The sequence below is a fragment of the Haliaeetus albicilla genome, chromosome 5, assembly GCF_947461875.1.
Source record: "Haliaeetus albicilla chromosome 5, bHalAlb1.1, whole genome shotgun sequence".
Lineage (NCBI taxonomy): Eukaryota > Metazoa > Chordata > Aves > Accipitriformes > Accipitridae > Haliaeetus > Haliaeetus albicilla.
In genome coordinates, this window is record NC_091487.1 from 49,378,508 (window position 1) to 49,391,012 (window position 12,505).

The 12,505-nt window shown below is 39.9% G+C and overlaps 1 protein-coding gene across 1 annotated transcript; it reads right to left on the reverse strand.

Annotated features, from left to right (window-relative positions):
• Positions 1-7,809: 7,809 nt before the first annotated feature.
• Positions 7,810-11,185, reverse strand: RAG1 (recombination activating 1). The gene is given in 2 exon segments (XM_009928640.2): positions 7,810-11,151; positions 11,153-11,185. Coding segments are annotated over 2 exon segments (3,195 nt in total). The 3' UTR covers positions 7,810-7,989.
• Between the last annotated feature and the right edge of the window lie 1,320 nt (positions 11,186-12,505).

Here is a 12,505-nt window from a genome sequence, read left to right on the forward strand (position 1 = left end):
CCAAAGTCTACGAAAGGATGGCATGTGTGCTTGGGAGGTCCATCTGAAGTCGGATAAGGGGTCTAGCTTCACAGCCACTCCATGCTGTGAGCTCCCATTGCCTTCAGAAGAAGCTCCTTCTGATGAACAGGACTTTTATCATTTACTCCAAGTCCTCCACTATGCATTTCTTTCTCTGCTCTCCCAGGGTGACTGTGTAGAGTGTGAAAGCTTAGAAGTGCAAGCTGTCGCTCAGAGTGACTCAATTGAGCCAGTGGAGCATTGTGAGGGTGGAAACAAATGCAGCTGGCTGCTCAAAGCACGGGGAGAAGACTGGATTCAGATTGAAAAGGACATTGTCAAGGTTGAATAGCCCAAGAGTTTACTAAGTTTTTTGTGGATTCTTTTATTGGCTATTTGTAAAGCCTCATCATTCTTGACTTTATTTTTTATTTTTATTACTGCTCCAAACATCTTTTCAAAAAATCAATACCATCAGCTCAACATTTGTGAGCCAACAATAATAGCTCAGTATTCACAGTCCAGCTCTCACGCTGGACCCCTGAATAAAAAAGAAAAACGGGAGCAGCTGTCAGCCATTTGATCACTATGTGCAGACCCTGAGCAGCCACTCCTTTACAAAGCAGCATCTGTAGTACAGTATTCCTCTCAACACAGACATGTATGCTCAGTAGTCCCTTAAAACCTTCACAACTCAAGTCAAGAGCAGAGCAAAGTAAAGGGCAACCATACAAAGTTTCCGTCTCCAACCCTTTCATGTGCTGAGGGAGGTTATAGCTGGGATAGAGCTTGTAAATGGAAAGTATTATCACCCTGACTCTCCTCTCACCACTCTGATATTGGTATAAATTCATAGATTTCAATGCCAGCTTCCTGTTTCCTTTGTCATGCTACAGAGCATATAGTGCTATATGTTTTTCCAAGAAATAATATCATGCCCATGTAAAGTCCCTTCAAACTGGTGACATTCAATAGTCAACATCCCCTTTTGTAGGTTAGTCATAAGTCTTACTCAGCTAATTGTCATTCAAATATACATTCATCATGCACTCTTCATAGACTTCATTTACATCAGCCAAAAAAAAATCCACACCAAAATTAAAGACACATCATCACAACACCAGCAAAGGGGACAATATACTTATACAGCAAAACCCCACCTCCCGTCCCTTCGCCATTTTACAACAACAAAAACTCCCCACAATTATTGAACTCCCTGGCAATGTCCAGTCCGAGTTTTTGCCTGTTACCTCTCCCAGTTACTGTCATTATCTCCAGTTCCTCAGACCCCACACTGTGTGACAAATTTGTCCGCTAGCTGTCCTGGTTTCAGCTGGGATAGGGTTAATTGTCTTCCTAGTAGCTGGTACAGCGCTATGTTTTGAGTTCAGTAATGTTGATAACACTGATGTTTTCAGTTGTTGCTGAGTAATGTTTAGTGTAAAGTCAAGGATTTTTCAGCTTCTCATCCCCAGCCAGTGAGAAAGCTGGAGGGGCACAAGAAGTTGGGAGGGGACACAGCCAGGGCAGCTGACCCAACGTGGCCAAAGGGGTATTCCATACCATGGGACGTCATGCCCAGTATATAAACTGGGGGGAGCGGGGTGGGGGGATCACCATTCGGGGACTGGCTGGGTGTCAATCGGCGGGTGGTGAGCAATTGCACTGCGCATCATTTGTATATTCCAATCCTTTTCTTATTACTGTTGTCTTTTTATTAGTGTTATCTTTATCATTATTAGTTTCTTCTTTTCTGTTCTGTTAAACCATTCTTATCTCAAGCCACGAGTTTTACTTCTTTTCCCGATTTTCTCCCCCATCCCACTGGGTATTGGGGGGGAAGTGAGTGAGCGGCTGCGTGGTGCTCAGTTTGCTGGCTGGGGTTAAACCACGACGCTAGTGCAGACAAATAAAAGGATGGAAACATTTTCCAAAGGGAAAGCTCGACATTGGGGTAGCGGAAGTGATGTTCAGCCCCGAGATAAAGCCTGGCGGTGTGACTGCAGTATGTTGGGAGCATCTCTGGATTTCCAGAACTGACTCCTGCACCTGCAGTGACTCCCTGAGCCCCCGGGAGGTGCGTGCAGGTTCGCTCAGCATGTGGCAAGCACAAGCACACACTGAGGCCCCTGCCAATTCTTCCCTGAGCTGTTGTTCTTTACTTTAAGACTGTGGCTATGAAAAAAGCAATTCACAGTCAGACTTTACGATATTCCTCATCAGGCCCATAACATTAGTGTATTGTATGTTGGAGCTGTGCTTTTTTTAAATCTATGGTTTATTTGAGTAGGAGGGAGAAATTGCTTGGTCAAACCATGTCCCAGCCTCACAGTGAAGGGCAGTACAAGCAGCATTAAATCACAGCTCAGTGACTGTGGTCACCGCGGGAAGAGGAAGTCATAACTCAAGTAATATAATATTCCAGAGGACTCGAACATAAAGAGATATATGAACATCAGTCAGCCTGTAAAGAAGACACTTGACATAGCATTCAAGACTGCAGAAAGTACTTAATTCCTTGATAATTCTGATGACACTTTTGAGTCATGTACTTGTTAGAGCATTGATTGTCTTCAAAACCAGCTAATCAATACAAGACGTTTCTTCCTCAGGCAGGTTAGAATTAGAAGATAAAATGAAGTAGATTTGAGTACAGAAATAAACCTCTATTGTATCTGCATCCAACTGACCTGTGTGTTTTGTAACCACAACAAGCAGCGTCGTGGTTCCCAGACACATTTTAGTAACACTACGTTGTTATTATCAGCTTTTACAAGAATAATATATGGATTTTACTGCTATTGAAAGGTGCTTGGACCCTGAAGTACCTGATTAATCTAGAGGAAAGGCACAGCACAAACTTTAGTGGTAGCACTAAAACATGCGTCATAGTTCAGAGTGACTCATTGCACCAATAGACCATTGAAAGGAGTGGAAATAATGTAACTGGGAGCCCAAAGCAAAAGGAAAAGATTTAATTCAGATTGAAAAGGAATCTGTAAAGTTATTTACTGCTAGACTCAATGTACTAAAGACAGAAGGGCTGTCTGACTTCTTTTTTTTTTCATGATTGGTGGCTATAGCTCCCTCCGTATTTGATTTCCTACCCTATCCCATTTCAAACAAGACTAACTTCTGGGAAGGGCTTCAGCAACAGCCCCTGAAAATCAAACTCTAATTTGGTGCCTCTACTTGACCTTTGAAAATCGTGACACCGAAGCCCATTTTTTCTTTAAAAAAAGCAAGACAGTAACCTTATAAACCTTCTGAGTTCTCAAGAACAGGGCACTGGCCACTACCACAGGTGTGCAGGACCTCCTTCGGGTGGTAGTTACTGTGAATTTCCTCATCCACTGGATCAGAATACCCACCTTCAGAGAAAGAGCTGGGTATTCAAAATACACCTCGACCTCTCTCTCGATGCTGCTAGAAAAGGTGCTAATTAAATCCCTTCTAATGTGTCCTTTTGTATTATGGACAATATTAAGCTGGATGCAGAAGGTAGAAAAGCTCCCACACTTAGGAGTTGCAGCCGGTCAGCTGTTTGAAAATTGTGCCATATTCAGTCCCCTAAAACAGTACTCTGAAGAAGAGTGGTGACAGGCCTCATTATTCTTCATCTGATCCCGATTCTAATAGGAATACATGAAAAGTAAAATTCAGTCAGTTATTACAGGTTTAGGAATAAAGGGGTTAAATCACCCTAATTTACCTGGAAACTCTCTGAGGCTTGTTTTTTTGTTTTATATGGGTTCTGTTTTTTCCATCCAACATTTTTTATTCAAGGTCAGATGAAAGAACTAAGTTGGTGATATAAAGTCCAGAAATTAGATGTCTAATTACCTGATTGCACAAGGAAATCAGGTAGCTCAATTTGCTCATCATTAATTCCACCCAAACCAGTTGGTTTACATAAGTCATTTGACCCTGAGATATCATTGCAGGGAAGAAAGAAAGATTTTCTGAAGTGGAATAAAGGGAAGCTACAATTCATGAACTGAAAGGTAGATTGGAACTAATCTTTGCAGCTCAGTCTATGACGAGGAGCCAAAATTTGATGCAAAGGGTGCACGGAAACCAGTAAAGAGGCTTAACATATTAGCATGGACATAACAGTGTGAGGCTGGTTTTAAACAAACACTGGGATGGTATTTGTAAATGAAGCAAAAGCCATTTACGGACTAAATAAAACTGTTTTTAAATTAGTTTAGTTTTCTGTCAAACAGTTGCCTGTGAGGAAAGGTGCTGAAAGGACTGCCGAGACTCACAGAGTAATATGCATTTGTGTTAATTTAGTGACTTCCAGAACAAGGCTGGAATCACAGCTGTCTCTGGGTATTAGAACAGCCTAAATATGAAAAGCATCCACAATTTGAATGAGAAGTGAGACTCTTACCATGAAATTATGTACATAATTGAAAAACTGGTAAGAAATACAAAGCCGGAAACTTAAATATTGATAAGACCTTTATTTTAAACAGGTTTCATTAATTAAGAAACTGTAATACAGTAAGAAAAGGTAACATTATGAAGCCGTGCAGTGAGACAAAGCACAGAACTCAGTGTAGTCAGAAATTAGGGTGCTGTAAATATCTAGAATTTGTTTCTGAACTACCTGACTAAAAGTCTAAGCTGATTTGCTTAAAGTCAATAGAATTATTCCTGTGAGGAAAAAAATACATGAGACCAGAATCAGGGCTTCTAACATAGTTCACATCATTTCATAACATGCCAATTCACCATACGAAGCCCTTGAATAAGACCAAACAAAACAAGATACATAATGTGATTGTATAAAAGCTACAGTCAATACATGTTCAGAAGGAAATTATTTACCATGAATTACCGAAGGATTTGTATGAAGTATTAATGTAAAAAAGAAAATGTGAAGGTTTGAAAGAGTACCATGAATAAAAGTGTCTCCATTTTTCTAAAGCCTCTTCAAAATCAAAAAGCTTAACAATAGACTGCATAACCAAATGATGCACCTGTCTGCAATCAGAATTTGTTTGCCTTCCGATGCATGGCTGTGTACATGCAGCATTGTTATTTTATCCCTGTTTACAAAAGCTTCACTTGCAGGTACCTACCCTTTCAGTGCTGTTTGTTTTAATGAGTTCAAAACTCTCAAAGAGAGTCTCTTGATTTACAGAAGTTGTCAACAATGGGGAAGAAGAAGAATAAACTAGATCCAAGTCGAAAGAAAAGAAAAAAAAAAAAAAATAGTAGTAGTTCTCTGTGTCAGCTATTGTGCCCAGAGCTGGTAGAATGTGAAATGTGTCTTGATGGCATAATAATATTTCAGAGAAGAATACTTTCACATGCCACTGTAGTCTCTGTCCCCGTCCAGGTTCTGTTCAGTCTGACAAGTTACCCCAGGATATAAGCCTCGTCTTGAGAAATCATACATATATGGATAAAACTTACTCAACCCTTTTGAAGGCAGTGAGACAAATCACTGGCTGTTACATCAGAAGCTTATTAAAGTGAATTTGGAATTTGAAAATGTTAGCGGAGTCACTGAAATTACATGTGCAAAATGAACACAGTCTGGTCTGTCACTCCAGTGGCACATAGGCATTGCAATGAATGGGTCCGGACTACCTGGGAGTGAAATTCACTTCTGTGCAAAAGGCAACAAAAACTGTATATACCGCTTAAATGGAGGGAAAATCACCATGAGCTGCGTCAAGATTGTTAAACTAGGCCCTAGGTTATTTAGGCAGAGTCAAGGATAAAACAGGTAATAAGGTAATACAGTTGTCCCAAATATACATACAAAGAAAAAAAGAAAAGCGTGCAACTATTTGCGTGATGAAATATATGCCAACTAAAAATGCAGACTATATCTGCATTTACTGCTAAAGGATGCTCTTTATTCCTGATTTTTATACTCCCTGGGAAAGAGCTCTACTTGTTGTCTGCATTTATTGCTAAAGAATGATCCTTAATCTAAACCTGGTATTTATGCTCTATGGGAAATACTTGTTTTATTCAAAGAATTGAAAAAAAAATTAATCTAGAAACACTCAGTAGGTGCAGCCATACATGGTACACCATAAAAAAGATGCTGTAGTCCTTATGACTGCTTAGAAAAGTAAATGTTTTAAGTAAAAGGCATTATTTCCAAGTGTAAATTTTGACATAATGTTAAACTATGTTTAAAGAAACCATATTAAAACAAAATCCTAAATTACAGAATACTTTAAAAAATAGTATTTTAGTTAATAAAATCAAAAGAAAGACATAATCAGAATAACACAAATATTTGTGCTAATTACTAACACTTAACTCTATTTTTTCATTGTCCATAAATGGTAAATACCAGACCCTCAAAGATAGAGTAAATAACATGAACAAGATACTACTAAACAAACCTCAGACCATTAATTCTTTAAGTTTTTGATTCACTTACACTCACAAACCAACTTCTGCCACATCAAAACAAAAACAAAAAGCGGATTCTTTTAGATCCATGCTTTGATTGTTTCTGCATTTAATCTTGTTTCAGAAATACTACTCTGAACACAGTAATGCCCTAGCTACAGGTGCAAATCTGAAAGGCTAGATGATTTTAGGGCATCTCAGGTATTTTCGAGTATATTTCATGAATATGTCATTGAATTAAATTAATATAATTTTAGTATAGGAATATACTAAATACCACTTCAGAAAGGCAAATACCAACAACAAAGTGATTCATCTAATATAGTACACAGGAATGCCAACTAAACATTGCTGTAATAATGTAAAATATAGTATGCAGTAATTTCAAGACAGTTCATTGCTTTTTAACTAATCTTGTATGCCAGCTATCTTTGAGGTTAATAAATATCATTCCTCTTACAGATTAGGAAGATAAGACTGTGAGTGTGGTGTATTGCAGGTGTGAAAACGCTCGGTGTCAGATACAATGGGAGCACATCAGCAGCAGTCAGTGAAATATCCTAATAGAGAAGATCAGAACACTGGCATGTGTCTGATCAAGGTAATATCCATCGCCTGAGAAATGGGTCTGCTGCGACTAAAGTCACTTGGTGAAACTGTGGGCCTGCTGGTATTAATGATGATTTACTGGTGACTTCAGTGAGGCCAGCAATTCACCCAATAAAACTCTACTAATAAAAATTATACTATATACTGAAGTTACCACAGAGATCTAAAATGCCCATGAAGCAACAAGCTACACAGCAGAGCTGGAATATATGTTGTATAGTGAGATAACCACAAGGCACTGTAAATCCTGATTTAGGAGAACAAGTACAAGATTGCATTTTAGAGTAAACAGACTACGATAAAAATATCTTTAAAAAATTCCAGCTACCTTTCCTATATCTTCATATAGTAAATTAGCATGGTGATACCACCACCTGCTCCTAAGCAGTACTATAATATAAATGTTAGATAATAATATTTTTTAAAGTTTCTGAGATCAAAGTTTGCATCTTTAGTCAGTATTTTATACAAAAATAACTGAACTTCATCCCAAAACAATTGCCCAAGTGTCACACTGACAAATCCTTGCTTATAAAAGCCAAAGGATCATCAATAAAACAATCAAACCCCCTTAAGAAGTAAATAAAAAATAGTTTTAAAAATACAAGCAGAACAAATAGCCACACTCCCTTTTTCAGCAACTGTCATCACTCTCCAGAATCATATTAATTCCAAAATGCTACTTTATATAAAACCTTGTTTACTTTGGCTTTCTCACCTGTAAACAACACTCTAAGACCAAAACAAACCGAAGACCCTTCTTGGCAATTTGTTTCTGCTTTCATCTCACATAACAACTGGTAAATGCACCACTGCATTGCCTCTTGGAAACTCCCAAAAGCCGTGGTGTTTATTAAACTCCACTCAGCACCTTTAACAGCGAGTGTAAAAATGATTGTTTCAGACTTCCCTGTACCTCTACAGGCCTGAAAAAGGAGCTGCCTTCTTGCAGGAAGACCCCGTCACAAATCCAACACCAAATGTGTTTTACATTTAGAGCTCCAATGAATCATTGCTTTCCAAGACCTCCAGTGGCAAGGAGTCACCTAAACTATCCTCTGGATCAATGGTGAAGCCCTGGCTTTTTAATGTTTTATGAGCATTCATGAACTTCTGGAGGTACTTAGAGGTATACAGCCAGTGATGCTTCAAGACATCCTCCATCTCATAGCATTTGGACTGCCTGGCATTCATTTTTCGGAACCTCCTAAACAGTTTGTTTCCAGACTCATTTCCTTCACTTGCCCAGGCCCCAATGGAACCATCTCTTTCAATGATTTCAGGAACATGAGCAAGGGTTTTGTGGAAATAATTTGTAATCTTGCCTTCGTATCTGTACTTGAACTTTGTCGATAGGAGCTCAGCAAAACGCTGTGAATTGTAGCTATACTGGCACAGCAATTCTGGACACTCCTTGGCAGGGCACGAGGATCGCCACACTGGCTTCATCTTCAGATAAAGGTCCATTAGTTCTTTCAGGGCTTCATGCCTTTCCTCACACTTTATTAACTCACATACTGCCTCTACTGTCTCTTTGGACATGAGCTTTCTAGCAAAATTTCCGCTCATCCTCATCATAGGTTTCAAGTTCATCTTCTTCCTGAGATGTTTGTCCAGAATCAACTGCCACCTCTTCCTCTCCTCTTTAGACACATCAGGATTCTTGTAAACTTCACCGATCTCCATCTGGAAGATCCTGTAGAATTCTGTTGCGTTGCCAATGTCGCAGTGCAACGCATCTATGGACGGAACAGTCTCAATAAAAGGTTTGGCTGAAACACCCTTCACTCTGTCACGGAGCTCATCAACAGATTCGTGATATGGGTTGGACCTCCATATTTCATACCGCTCCAGATTTTCAGCATGGCTCCTGGTTATGGAGTGGAAGACCAAATTCTGGGATGCCTCCAGGCGGGTTGCGTCACACAGGGTACAAATGTAAGTGGAACCTGAGGCCTCCAGCCCTTCCACTTCCCGCACAAGTTTCTCATCATATCCTGTACCCCTAAAGATGAATTTGAATGTTCTCAGGATGCCTCCCATTTCAAGTAGCAGTTCACTGTTTTTCATAGCCTCTCTTTCTGCTATGAGAGGGCTCAGGATTGCCGTCAGAGTTTCATGATCAGATTCATCAGCCAGCATAAGGCACAAGGGCTTGCAACACAACTCTGAATTGGGCTTTACTTCTTCAAAGATCCTCTTGCTTTCATTCCCATGTGCTATAGCAATGTTCATGACTGTGAAAGAAAAGCGAACAGCCTTCTCTGGGACAGCAGGTCCATTTCCATGCTTCTCACTGACATCTCCCATTCCATCACAGGACTCTTTTACTACCACAGTGAAGGGACCGTTCAAATAGTCATCCAGGTTTTTTGCTTTCATGCCTTCCAAGATCTCCTCCTCCATGTCCTTTAAGGCACAAACCAAGGCTGCATCATATCGAAATCTCTTTGCAATTGTGTCTACTGGATAGTCATCAATTGAGAGTGGCAATCCTGATAGTCCGTCTATAATTCCCACTTCTGTGTTAGTGGAGACATTTTTCAAGGGAGGTTTCCACTCGAATGGATGATAACCTGGTAGGAGGGCTTTCTCAGCAGTGCGAAGAGCGTGCAAAGGCTGGAAGATCTGCCTTCCAGTGACAGCTTTTACTGTTCTATACATTTTATGATATTGGCTACAGCTGAGAAACGTGTTGACTCGGATGGCCAGGCAGACAGCAGGGTGAAGTCCAGATCCTCTCCCTTGCATTATAGCCTCCAGTTCGTCTGCTTGTCTGTGTTCATTTTTTGCTCTTAATGCTAGCAGGAACAAAGTCATGCATACAGCCTTTATATCGCCACCCTCTTCTTTCTCAGCAAAAGCCTTCACTTGACATTTCAGTTCTCTCAGACGATGTTTCTGAGCTCTCCTGGTCAAAGACAGGAGATGCTGCCTCGGTCGGCCACCTTTATTTACGTGGCTGTAGGGCTCTTTCTCTTTCATCTCCTTGTGGCTGGAGAGGTGTTGGCTGTATTTCCCATGCAAGATCTCTTCATCACATTCCTTTACAGGGCATCTTATACCCAGGCTATCAAGGATGTTCAGAAAGGATTTCACTGGGGTTACCAGATCAGTAGGGAAGCAAGGATACCAGCAGGAGGGGCAATAGCTGCCCATAACCTTGATACATTTAAGGATGCAAGTTCTGCAAAACAAGTGTCTGCATGTTGTTTCCACTGGATCGGCCAAAATATGCTCACAGATCTGGCAAGAGATGGATTTAATGAAATCTACTGGGTAATCAACTGCAAGCAGCTTGGTGCTGAGATGTATATTCTTGCAATTGACAATCTCTTTCATTAAATTTTTGTTGTTTATCTGTGCTTGGTTCTTTACACCTCTGTTTATTCGAGCACGTTCTGCAACGGTCTTCACACGTTTGCCATGTTGTACACGGGGTGGCTGGCTTTTTCTCTTGACTCCCCGCCTGGTAGTGTGGCACACAGCACAGTTTGGGGAGTGGGGTTGCCACTCCATCGTGCTGTTTCTAGGAAAATATACTTCACATGGAGTATTACTGAATTTTCTATGGATAATAGTCCAACAGTTGTGACAAAATTGAGTGGGATGGATCGTATCAACATCCCCTCGCACATCAATCTTAAAAACCTTAGCAATAAGATCTGGCCAAGAGGTTGCTTTTTTCTCTTTCTTTCTCAGAAGCCACAGAGTTTCATCATCCACAGGCCCATGCACTGGATGAGTTCTCTTGTAACAATCAGTTTTAAATGAAACTCCACAGATGCGGCAAAGTTGCTTCAGATTGTTCTGATGAGCTTTATTGTCTTCTGTTTGCATGTCATTGGCATCTTTCTCAAGTGCTTGCCTATTGCCCATTAAGTCCATCTTTTCTCCTCTTGGCACCGCTTCATCTTTATGCAGTATGATTTCTTTGCTTGAAGAGGTGACCTCTTCTGCCTGGTTTTTGTTTATGTGCTGGCTGTCATCAGAAAGTCTTTTTTCAAATGATCTCACTTTAAACAGCTTGAATTTCCATTCAGAAAATTTTGTATACGGATGCTGAATTTCTTCAGGAAGGTCCATTTGTGATGTTACTGACATCTGCAGTCTGGCAGAAACCAGACTACCTGAGAAAGAGAAAGAAGCTGTAAGTTAGCTTATCTTCCAAAATTAATAATAATGCCATGGGTTTTAACAGAACAGTTCTAATCACTTTAACTGAGAAATGCTTTGAAAGTGAGTTACTCATCCGAGACACCTACTGAACTGAGAGACCCAGACGTGGCTGTCCACTCAGTATCTCGTATGAGTGCCCAAATGTGTTTTGACTTTGATCCTGAGGCATCCATGTGTCTATTAGATCACTGATGCACCTTACATAAAGCCATTAGTCATCCAGTATGAATATCCAAATCTGCCCCTTTCTTCTTACACCTGACTGAGCTTACCATAAGTAAAGCTACAATAGACAGCAGAATTACATTTTCAGTTTGGTGACTTTTTTATATGAAACTAAACTCGATTGGTGTCTGAAAGATACAATTTTGTCTGCCTCATGCTATATTATCTAAAACAGCAAGACCACTGCTCTCACACCACTTGTTAGTCCTTGGTCTGATCTGAAGTGTCTAATACATGCCATTCTACATGAGCAGCGCAGGGCATACTACTCAATCCCAGTGTAGACTTTATTCAGACCCCAATTTTGTAAGGTACTTTAGCACGTGCTTAATTAATGTGAGTAGCTCCATTAAAGCAGGAGGAGTGTATCCTCTTCTGATGCAAAGTGCTGTAGTTCCCTGGAATCTAAAGGAGATATGGCAATTTACACTGGCTGCAGATTTGCTCTAGAGAGAATATTTATACATCATAAGTTAGTCATCTGTTTAAGTACCCTGCTGAGAACTCTCTCTGTAAGGATTACTGGTACTGGAAAGCTGAAAATATCTGTTCAAATCTGACCCCAATTTTAGCTTTCAGAGAGATGCAGCCAAAAGTAATATCAAAGTGGTTGCCATGGAAATATGGTATTGTTTAAAAATAAATACAAGACTTTCACCTCAAACACTGAAACTTTTTGCTACTGCATCAGACTTAGAAAAGAAAATTGTGTAGAAACAACAACAAAAGTGACTAACATATTTTTCATTACCTGGCTATGAGAAGTGCACAAAGTAAACAAACAGTATAGAGAAGATGCAATTACGTTTTCTGAGTTACTTTGTTTTTACTGATCTGGTTGGTGTGAGTATCAAAAATGAGGAAAACTATACATTAAGGCTCTATACTAGAACTAGAAATGATGTGGGGTATGGCTGTGGTTCTTTAACTGATTATATTGCCATTTAGCAATGCACATAACTTGCTAGAAATCTCAGTTCAGTGTCTATTCAGAAGGTGTCCTTCATAAGAAGACATCCAAGTCATGGTCTAAAGTGATGATGCCCAGAGTGTTTCTGAGATGATTTCATTTATAACCTTTTGATAAAGCATGAGTTCAGTACAG